Raw genomic sequence first — 12,105 nt, 5'->3', positions numbered from 1 at the left:
CACACTCCAAATTGTCCGTCTCCGCGTTTTTACCCCAGGTGCGCTGGCGACGCGTCCGAGGTGTACCCCACCTCCCGCCCATAGAAAGCTGTCATAGGCTCTATCAGCCCCCGTGACCCCACACGCACGCCTTACAAAGACGAGTCAACGTGTTTACAGCGTTACTAGTCCGTTCGTGAATAGCTGTGACCTTGACTAGAGCCACACAAACATGACGTCATCGTTTGGCCATCGGACCTCTGCTAACCTGCTCACTGCTCGGTCTGTGCAGTTCTCCTCCGACAGGGCGAGTGCTCAGCGCATCCCAGTCGGTTCTCCTCCTCCCTCTCCTCCTCCTCCTCCTCCTCCTCCTCCTCCTCCGCCACAGGATGGACCTCCGCTTCTAGCGAGAGCACCACGTCAACTTCAGCAGTTGGCAAGTTGGACTCTCGCCTTGAAGAGACGCGGTGGCCGATCGTTTCTCCCTCCCGTCTCCTTTGCGCGCACCAACTTGGCTGTGAGAGCCGGACGCGATGGCAGCAGCCGGGCGGCACTCGCGCGTTTTGCTCCTGCTGGTGTTTCTCTTTGCCACCGCAGCGTGCGATATGTTTGCGTTCACCGAGGAGCCGTCGGACAGAGCCGGGGGATCAGATGGGTACTGCAGTCGCGTTCTACGGGCTCAGGGCAATCAGAAGGAGGTCAACAACGACTTTCGCCTCCGCGTTGAAGGAGACCCGGAGAGCTATCAGCCGGGGAGCACATACAAAGGTTTGGTGAATTACGCACACATGCTTTGGTGGGCACTATGTGCGCATTGGCAAACTGGAATGGCACACGTGCTGTTTGTCCAGATCTTATATTAGTCAAATGAAAACCGAAGATGAGTGTCCGATAACGATTTATTTTATTTGTCATAAATCATAGGAACTCCTGAGTCAACATGACAGCGAATATAAATTACTCCACAGCTTGTGTCGTTTAATTACATAAAACACAACTGTATTTTATTTACTTTAACCAACCCAAAAAGGGAAATGTTTCCGCCAAGGTTTTTTTTAATTTTATTTCATTTGAATCCTGATAAATATAGGATGCAATCATGCCCTTGGTGGAGGAACTGGACAGTTTTCTTCAGTCAGTAGACATTTAAAAGTTTCTAGACTTTATCCTGCGTGCGAATCGAGTCTGTTTGGCGTGAAAACAATTCAGGTTTGATAAGACAAGAATCGATTTTTCATCCCAGTAATCAAATATACATTTAAACCAAAGGTCACACAGCAATGTCTTTTTTGCATTGAGTAAACTGCATTCGTGATAAAACGTAAAACGTAGCAAAGGTCTCTAAAAAGCTTAATCCCTTTTAGCTATCCAAATGTATCTATATTTACATGCACATTTTCTATCATGTCTTAATGTCATCTTGCATGCTGTTACTATGTTGTTGTTGTTGTTGTTGTGGCACTTAAGGAGAAGCTGCTTTTAATCTCGTCGTACAAGGTGTTGACAATAAAGCTTTCTATATCTATCGATCTTTCACAGATAAAACGGATGATTGAAATATACCTGATTTCACTGCTTTTATTTTTATTTATTTATTTTTGCTGAAAAGTGAAATGCATTGGGTGATAGTAATAAGTATCTACCACCTGCTTTGTGAATCTCAAAGCTCCTTTTGTCTGTACATATGCTGCACGACACAACGAAATGAACTCGAATCAGGGCGTTGAAAATCACGTTTTTGCAGTTATTTTGTCATCACATATGCAAGGTAAGAGTGATTTTGAAGTCTAAATGTTTCCTTCCAATACTTTGTGAAGTTCTCAAGTACAGGATACGAAATCCCCCCCCAGTAAATTAACAGTCCTTAATCTTCCGTTGGATTGCAAAATGAATGAAAGACGATATCTTAAACATCTTTAAATACTTCTATGATGAGACTGAAATGTAATTACTGTTATCTCAGCCACCTTCTTGAGTACAGGTGCAACATCATAAGAGTTAATTATAATTGGGTGAAAAAGTATTATCAGTTCTCCACCAAAGCCTGAAACACTATTTTTAAATTACTCGGGCAGGTAGATTCAGTTCCCTTCAGTTGAAGCTTTTTAACACTCCTGCTTGCTTCCTTCCAGTGACTGTGTCTGCATCCAGCCCCTCCTACTTCAGAGGGTTCATCCTGGTTGCCCTGAAGGACGGTGCGGCAGGAGACATGGATGAGGACTACGCGGGACATTTTCAGGTAAGACAGCAGATAATGAGTTGAGTGTCTGCCACTTACTCGGTAATCAAATGAGCCGTCCACCTCGCCGTCCGCTCTCTGTGACAGCAGCGTGGGATATTTACATAACATTTAGGAATAACAATAGAAAGAAAGGATGTTAATATCATCCTTTCTCTGGAGAAAAGATAGAACAGTTCAATTTCACAGCAAATGAGGACTTTGACAGATTTCCTTTTGCACAGCCTCACCATCTTCACATATCAGAGTGTGATTATTTTCACCCAACCTCCCCTGATAGGCACACGATGTATGAAAACTACATTCCGTATGGCTTCGCTTTGACTGGCTGCGGATGCACACGTGCAGAAGTCGGAGAGCCGTATATGCATGCGTGTGCGTGCTCGTGTACAGCTGGCGTAGTCCTGAGTCTAATTAGTGATTTTCACAGGCCGGTTGCGCTGGAGGAAGAAGGAAGAGCTGGGAGTGGGTCAAAAAGTGTGAAAAGAAGGAGGGACATGCCGAGAAACCGGCGCTGTTACACATAAGTGATAATGACTGCATACTATGTGAGGGCTTCGCAATTGTGATGCAGTGTCAGGAGTAGAGTGATAGACAGAAAGCGCTTGGTTCATGATGTTTGGGAGGATGGTAGTCATGCATTGTGACAGAATGATAAACATTATATTCTATATACTGTGATAGCCAAACGTTATGTCTGTAGGATATATCTATGCACTTTTAATGAAAATAACTAAACATCTAATTGGGTGCTATTCAGTCCTTCCAATAAGGACCCAATTTTAGCCTGAGCCAATATTCTCCTTCTCTACCTAGAACATAAAGTCATGTTCCCTCAGGACAAACATTGGAATGGAACAGTTGTGGGTGCAAAAGTGTTGCGTTGCCTTTTTTTGGGTGGATTTCCACATAAAATGCCATCATTTAATTGACCTTTTTGCAGAATAATACAAGAATATTTGCGCCAGAGCCCGCAGGCTTTCCACAGTTACTGCCGGGCCACGCTGTGGTTCTCTCTGCCCGAGCCTCCAATACGGAACCACGTAAATAACAGGGACATGGCATTTTTGTCCCGTGTGCACCCCCACATCTCATTATCTACCCTAACACTGGTGAGATTTATTGGGTTTTTATTTGTACTAGCAATTAATTTCATGCTGTTATTACTTGGAGCCAGCTTTGAGTGTGCCCCCCCCAGCCATATGACCATCTGACAGGGTGCTAAACATCAGGAGGAAAGAGCTATAAACACATTGTCATCAAATTATACTCAGTCACATCTGGATAATACTTCAGTTTGAATTGCACCGAGGATACTAGCTGCTGTTGATGGATGACCAATAACTTTACATGTGACATCACAAGTAAAAATAATTGATGTGTTGTTACCACAGTCTGCCTTTGATTGGACTCTGGTAGATTTAGTTGAGGGCCTCTCTCACAGCAGCAGATGATCACACGTTGTTAAAAGAGCTAGGGGACAAATGTAGTAAAAATAAATCGCTGTCCATAGAGTGATATGCTACAAACATCACCTGTTCAATCAGCCTCTCATGTTTGTTTCTGTTCAAAAAAAGCACATGCACATGCACACGCACGCTCACGCACGCACACACACTGCTCCTCCATTCTGAAAGAGCTCTGGGTGGGCCAGCCCTCATGTATTGAGAGAAAAAGAGAAAAGAAGCCCCAACAGAAGATGTCCGACCTTATTTAACATACAACTCATTTGAAATCTGCTGGTGTGCCCCAACCCTGCCGTGTCAGGGCAGCTCCTGACTTGATGAAAATAACTTTTATTGAGCTTTCTGGGAAGGTCAGCTGCCATCGTTTGTGTTTGTGTGTGTGTGTGTGTGTTTGCTGGCAAAAGTGAAATACGCTGGTAACGCTTGCAATGACTGATGAGACGTCGCTTCTCAGCAGGGTGCGATGATAAAACAAGAAGCGACAAATTGATCACATGACACAGTCGCAGCCATAAGCCACATCCTGGGAGCATCATATCTCCTCATGGTTAATTCACAAGCCTGACTTGATGTTTAGGCAGCACGTGTGATGCGTTTGTACAAATTGTGTCATTTTACACTTTTCCCCAAAGTCCTTTAGATTTACGCTGAATGTTGTTATACTTCCGTCTGCAGTGATTGTAGAATCACACACTTAATACGGTGCACAAATTGTTGCGCTGTTAATGCATTCCCATGAGACTTCAGTGGTTTAAACATGTGTTGCAGTCTGGCGAGGTCAGACCAAGATGTCTGTTGAAACCATGGAAACGTGGGGGGTGGGGTTATGTGTAATCCATCAGATCGAGAATGGCAGCGCACACACATACACACACACACACACTGAGAGGCATGCCGTTCTGCACTCAGTCCACTTTCAGAGGAAACTCATTTATAGCACGGAAGGACAAAGGAAATTCTCTGTTGACAGCTTTATAGAGTGAGAAAGTTCCCCGTCTTCACAGCCATGATGTCACTTCCTATTAAGTGAGAGCCCCTTGCTCTCTTGGTAGCGAATATTAGCTGGCCCACAGTTCCCCCTCATGCAACCCCACTCTACTAATTTTCTGTCGAGTTGAAATCAATAAAGTGCTTTGTGTCTCAGATGTGCAGAGGACAGCAGACATTTTGACTCTGCAGTTGACCTGGGAATCTGGGTGTTAGACTGACTGCTTTTAATTGTTTTAATTCAATTGATTGCATTGATTGGTGCACTTGATTCATCTGGACAATCCACTCATCGATGCTGTCCACTGAGACAGTTTCCTTTCAGCATTTGGAACAACTTAAATAGCTGGTTGAAGATAATCCTGCAGCATACAGCATTTATTTTACAGTAATTTCAGGTATTTTAGATGTGATGTCAACCAAGGTTTCCATAAGGCAAAATGATGTTTCTTCCCCGTTTTCTATTAATCCTATTTCTATTAAAAATTTTGTGATCCCGAACCTCTGGATTCTGCAGCGTATACATCCAAACTGGTGTTGGAACCAGGGCATATGCGAGAATTCTGGTAAAGAAAGTAGCATTTAGGAAAGCTGGAAGGAGCGGATAATAACAAATCACTGACAAAGACATATTTCCATGACAACAACAACTGATAATAATTACTCTTTTTAAGCTGCTTTCTCATGTAGGCCACTTGATGCTTCCTGAAAATGTCAAATGAATGACACTATGCCTGAGCTGATAATGGGACAGGAAGCTAATATGAAATGCTTCCATATAATGAAGAGACTCACATGTGGATGTTTAAAGGGCCTCTAGTCTCAGGACTTTATGAGTTGTCACTGATGACTGTGTCCATGCTTTGCAGGTAATTGATGAGGAGGAAACACAATTCATGACTAACTGCCCCCCTGCAGTGGCAGAGAGCACTCCTCGCAGACGTACCAATATCCAGGTATATTGGACTGCCCCTCCCAGTGGCTCCGGCTGTGTCCTCCTCAAGTATGTATGAGCAGCGACCGATGCTTCTCCTTGATGTGATGTCATTCACTGTGTTTGGTGTCTGTCAATGAGAGGATGATTGTTGATTTGTTTGTTTGTGTCAATCATACTAATAGATGCACATCAATATAACCCTCAGGTCAATTTGCTTTTCCCAGTCAGACCAGTCAACGATGTGCTTTTTGTTTTTGCTTCCAATGAAACTTTCTCTGACTGTAGCTGGGAGGAATATCTGGACTTTGCTTTCGGGGCAGTTGTGCAGGCCAGGGAGGCTGGAGCTAATTGTAACATTGATTGCTGGATTTTATTTTACTGTCTGTACTACCAGGTAGTTCATTTAATTGTGCTTTTTAACTGTCAGTATTCCAAGAGTTTCCCAGCGTGTTTTGTACTATGTCAACAATTGTTATCAACAAGTGTACTACAACTACTTACTACTACTACTTGTACTAATGGCACTGTTTAAGATATCAGGCTCATGTACATTGACTGTTTAATTCATTCCCACAGGCAAACAGAGTTACACACAGAATGACTTACCAGCCTATGCGCTATTTATTACCGTTGTTTGTTGTTCAGATGAGTAACACCAATCAATTCCACTGTTGTGTGTCCTCTGGGCATCGGTTCAGACATGCAGTGATGTTCAGTTGGATCGATCATGAGGGAAAGCATTTCATTAAAACTGTACTGTAGGGAAAAGCAGGAGGTGGATACTGAGGCACAGAAAGCCTTCTGATCGATGCATTACTTCCATGTTATTGGAGCAGGTATCAATACTGCGTTCTTCAAGTGACCGGATCTAATGGATGATAAAAAAAGGTTGCCTGTTATTATGAAACTCGCCATGGAGGGTGTAAAGTGTTCCCTCATGCAGCATCTTCATCACCTGCCCAACTATTCATACAGGATCTGATGCTGGTGTTACTCTCTTTGCTCCTCTTTGTTCTCATTTTTTGTCTTGCTGTTGTCATCGTTGTCTCACAGCAAGTCGCACACCTCTGCTCTCCCCGAAGAGACGAGTGTTGCAATGGCAGGACTGCATTCAGTAAGCAGAAATAGAAACTAACTGTCAGCGCAGTCAACAAACACACACAGAGAGATGCAACAGAAGTGAAATGATATGTACACAGTAGATATATACTGTATGTAGATGAGCACAGCGAGGGTAACAAAGAGCTGCTCTTCATCTGCCTGGAAAAAAGTAAAACAAAGCAAAGCTCTTGGTCATTACATTACATGTTTCAATCAAATTGCAGGTGTGTGTGTGGCATATACGCGTACGTGTATCTCTTATTGAACTCAAATACTGTGCCAGTAATCTTGTTTTGTTCTCATTTGCGCCCGCGTAATTGGCAGTTGTCGTCCTTTAGATGGAAAGGCTTGGTCCTATTCGAGGTTTGTCCTCAATAATTATGGTCAGGCCGGGATGCTCGTTCTACCATCAACCGGCAACAAGCAGTAGTGGGGTATCGTAATGAAGTACAAGAGTCGCATTCATAAAAGGAAGTCATGTGGAATGTCATTGTGAAAAATAGATTGGTAAAAAAAAGATGGTTTTCATTATGGTAATGTTTTTCCAAAAAAATATTTTTCTGAAAAAAATGTGAGCCACATCAAAAGTTCATCCATATACTGCCTACACTGCTACTGTTGTGTTCTGATGTGAGACGGCGTATATCTGTGATCTTTTGAATGTCACAGCTACTGCATCTGCAGCTTTTGGAATCTCTCTGAGCACAATGAGAATACAGATCAAGGAGGAATTCAACAAGAAACTAAAGACAAGCAGACCCGTATGTAGATGTATTCAATCTCGTGTAGTGGGTTCATGGATTAATACAGCAGCATCCGCAGCAACAGTACATAGCATTTAACAAAAGTACGTGATTTTATCAGGAGCAGAAAAAAAAAAGATATTTTTATATATATTTTTTGCCTCTATTGTGGATGAAAATGAGAATTTAGACGATGAAAGATTTTTTTTCCCTTTCCTTTCCTATTTTCTCATTCACGCCTATTGGGGTGATTGGGATCAGTGGTGATTTAGACCTGGCAAAGTGAGATAGAATTTAAATTGGATGTTAAATAAGCATTACCTGCTAGATTGCCTGACTGGGAATGTGGGTAAGCAGTGAGGCAGAAAGTGAGGCGTTACGTGAAACTGGGTGGGATTGAATTAAAGCTTGAACGATTAAAGACGTGCTCGTGAGACATCTTCTGATGAATGACTGCATCTGACCGCTGTAAGCCATACTTGTTCTTTCAGCACCATCATTTCACATATAATCTAATATAATGTGTGGGAGAAGTGTGTGTGTGTGTATGTGTTTGTGATCACATAATTATGTGTGTGTGTGTCTAAGAATATGATACCATGTTAGAGAGATTATCTGAGAAAGAATAAAAGAAATGGAGCATTTAGCTAAAGAGGTATATTGACTGGCATGGAAGTAAGTCGTGATTTTGAGACTCTGAACATCAAGGCTGCTTTATTTTTTAACTATTTCAATCAAACTCTCACCAGTGGTCTTCATTACATTGCTCTTTCTTTGCATTCTTTCATATTGCTAACACGGCTATTATTTTTAACTCACAGACTGTATAGCTATAGTAAGCATATCTTTATTAAGTATATCTCTATTTAGAAGACATATCATAAACACAATTTCTTTTTCTTTCTGTTTGTCCTAATTATACACCCAAACTTCTTGATAAATTAAACCTAGAAATGAGATAATGTGCAATCTGATAAGTGAAGACTGTACCATACTCGTCTTCCCTGTTGCTGTGGAGACTTGGATTGTACAAATTGCCCTCCCAAAACAAATTTATCCTCATTCACAATATTGGAGAACCACTTGTACTTTCTTAAAAGGCGTGCTCAAGTGATTTAAGAGAATAATTTTCTCTCTGGGATCAAACGTTACACCCGACAGTGTAATATCGCGCACTTGAAGGCTGACGTTATCTCGTCTAGTCTGTTGCCTGTTCTGTCCCCTCAACGTGTGGCGTTGATTTAGGGAGACACCATGCTGTCACAGTACAGCACTGCTGCGATGACATGCTGTCAACCACTTAGTAATATTTTTATTCTAATTGTTTTGAATCCCCCAATGTGTCTATTGCAACTATATTTATTTATTAATGCATGACAACACGGCTCGGTGCTTTACTGCATGGAACTCATGTTTTATAATCACGCTACTTCTGTGATGAAAACTTGTCGAGAAATGGAGCAGAACATCCAGACGCATATTGCAATTAAGGGCTGTCGATCAATGCAAACGTCCTAATGAGTAAATTCATTAAGCGGAAACACACAGAAGTTCAAGGTTTAATGGGTCTAACAAATGTAGTTGGTGAGTTTTAAGATGTATAAAAGGTTTTAGATTTTTATTAGATCCGTTAAAACATGTCCTTCAGTGATGATATGAAGAATTGGACAGTGACCTTATCTAAGAAAAGCTTATTATTCCGAATGTTTAAATAAAAAATAATATCAACTTGCAGAAATGTGTTGAGCCCATTTACACAACTAGATTATAGTATTACGTACATCACAATTTTTGTGATGTGTCTGTACTATGTTTTTTGTATTTAGTCATTACTGTTACATTTAGCACAACTTCACCGAGAAAAAATCCTAGTCTGTGAACCCTCACTGACAATGGCAATAAACTATTTCTGATTCTGATTCTGATTAAGGGGCATTAATCTACTGTATCTCGTTCCTCTGATCTTTGATGATACTTTATCCTTTCTGTCTACTATATATTTTTCCTCATCAACCTTGAGATAAACTGAGATCACTGGAGCATAACACTAGTACAGCTCAGTGGGGGTCTGATTCTCAAGAAGACATTACATCCAAATGATCCAGCTGGCTAGGGCCCCGCCTGGATCAGATGTTACACCAGCACCTTATCACTGGGATTTATTCCCATGGAAACCCTCCTGCAGTCAGAGTCGGTTTAAATCTGGGTGTTTGTGACTAAAGTCCTGTTTTCTGGTAGTGTGCTGTGAAAAGATTGTGTTGCCACCACCCAATGGAACAAATATCTCAGACAGCTCAATCTAGAGATTCTCCCCTCTGCCAGGTCTCACATTCAGGGGAGCATTTCTGCTTCCCTGTCGAGTCAGTTCATATCCACACAGTTGACCTTGTCGACTTTGCACTGTGCAAAGTGTTTTCACTTTGCATTTAGCTGGGGATTTTTCATTTTAAAAAAATCTTTCTTTCTGCTATCCAACCTTTCATTTTTATGTATGTGTTGGCTATGTGTTATTGTCGATGTGCCCTTTGTGTGTGAATACCTGACAGGTAGGACAGCCTCAGAATTTCCCAGTGGGCTCTGATACCGGCTTTTAGACGTGATAAAAGGTAAACGAGATTAGTATGGATAATTCTGCATCTGTCCCATCTGTTGTGATTTATTTCAGACAGATTGGATCTTTAAATTCAAAATGTGCCACATTTACTGCCGTCTGTTGTTTTCTTCCTCCCATCATCCAGTCTATTTCCATTATGACACTCACTACTACTTAAGTCCCTTCCACCAACGTTTGCACATGGTTTTAGTTCTCCAATCAGAGTTCATCCCTCACTGCTTCGCTCTCTTCTTGATATCTTTGCGTAGGGCAAGCATTGTTCAGAAGAGGATAATCTATTTCCAGGATGAAGGCTCACTCACAAAGCGAATGTGTGAGAAAGGTAGGCTTCATTTATTGACATGAACTGAATAATTAAGGAGGAATTTATTTTCCTGTCAATCTCCATGCTGATTCTCTATTCCACTCTCTGCTGATGTTTAACCGGTTCAGTTTGTCTTCTTGTCCTATTTTACCTGTTATTTTTGATCCTGCTGCAGGGATTTTCCTCTCTGCTGTTCTGCTTTGACATGCGAGTGATTGCAGATGAATGCAACCCCTGGCTGTGCATGACATTGGATGCCACATTGCGCAACAGATCCAAAGAACCTTTTTGAATTCATTATCCTCCCATTTTCTCCTCCCCTCTCCTCTTCCTTTTAACCTTTCATCATTCACCTCCGGCATGACGGACACCAGTCCCACTCCTTCCTTATATTATATCTGTATATCCCAAAGTCATCTTTTTTTTTTAAACTTTTACTTCCTCTTTTTCATTTTTCTATAGAGTCACTATATGGAGATGGTACCGATAAGCCTTTCCTGGACTGCTGTGCCTGTGGAACAGCAAAGTACCGAGTCACCTTCTTCGGGAACTGGTCGGAGAAGATTCATCCCAAAGATTACCCACGTAAACAGAAACTCAGATTTACGTCATGCCACTTCAGCTCCATCACACATTGAATGAAACCGCCTTTTGTTACTGTCAGATAATCCCATGAAAAGAGTTAAATTTGTCTTGATAACATTGCTTGTGCAGCCAAAACCTTTCACAGATGACAATGCCACAGACCGCCATGTTTCTCATTGAGTAGCACGCTTTTTATTCCTTCATTGTCCCTTCATTTCATTTAAATGGGTTTCGTGGTTTGTTTTCAGCTGGGATTCAATAGCCTTCATCTTCGGCTGAAATACATCCTCAACAATGAACTTTCTACTCCTGTTTTTGTAAGAATATTTGATTGAAAGGACCTCTAATTTACTAACTCGCCGAGCGAGCATTGGTAATGTGTCACTCCCGAACACACACATACGCAAATACACACCCCACAGATAGAACATCTTAAAAGAGGACAGGGCAAGACGAGCGTCCCCTGCGTTCAACTCATCTCTCAGGAAGCTACATCGGATTTATCCTTGTATGAAGTCATATCCATGGTAACCACTGATCCTTCTTTACTGTATGTCCTTCAATTGTAGGAGCTTCGGACCGTTGCAGTGACACATATTCTGAGACCACATTTTAGTTGGGAAAACAGGCCAAATGTTATATTTTTCTTCCCCCCTTTGTCCTCATTGTAAGTCGGGCAGCAACGCATGGCTATTCATCCCAAGGCATGGCAGGTCAGTCAGACACACAGAGTATTTTGAGCATGGACACTGTCCTGGTTGTCAACAAGCATTGCCTTGTGGGATTACCTGGTGATTGAGAGAAGGAGAAGGAAGAATAAATAATTTCACATGGCTTTATTGACCAAATAAATAAATGTCCCATCATAATGTATTCTAAGGAAACAATACACTGAAGCTTAGACTGATAACTTAGATATCAAGACAGTAGCTCCATTAGCTGTCCTTATCTTTATGAGTTAACATTTTATTTCCCTTGACAAAATGATTATGAGATTTATATATTTTCATGCAAGACTGATGATGCATTCATAAACATCATATTTGTCATCGCTTTTAAATGGACAAAATTCACAATACCTTCTGAGGACAAGGAAAAGCATAGTTACATTTTATATTTAGAATTCAATAGCCATATTGTCATTTACCTG

The 12,105-nt window shown here is 41.5% G+C and overlaps 1 protein-coding gene across 1 annotated transcript in view; it reads left to right on the top strand.

Moving 5' to 3' along the window:
- Positions 1–512: 512 nt before the first annotated feature.
- The window catches only part of spon1a (spondin 1a), a 30,813-nt gene continuing 19,220 nt past the window's right edge, over positions 513–12,105 (top strand). The window contains exons 1-5 of the mRNA XM_068760887.1: positions 513–747; positions 2,112–2,218; positions 5,541–5,674; positions 10,315–10,388; positions 10,833–10,955. Coding sequence (XP_068616988.1) covers positions 513–747; positions 2,112–2,218; positions 5,541–5,674; positions 10,315–10,388; positions 10,833–10,955 — 673 coding nt within the window. The remainder of the gene's footprint in view (positions 748–2,111; positions 2,219–5,540; positions 5,675–10,314; positions 10,389–10,832; positions 10,956–12,105) is intronic.

The sequence above is a fragment of the Brachionichthys hirsutus genome, chromosome 1 (genome assembly GCF_040956055.1).
Source record: "Brachionichthys hirsutus isolate HB-005 chromosome 1, CSIRO-AGI_Bhir_v1, whole genome shotgun sequence".
NCBI classification, from domain to species: Eukaryota; Metazoa; Chordata; class Actinopteri; order Lophiiformes; family Brachionichthyidae; genus Brachionichthys; species Brachionichthys hirsutus.
This window is presented reverse-complemented; position numbering and strand designations above follow the sequence as displayed.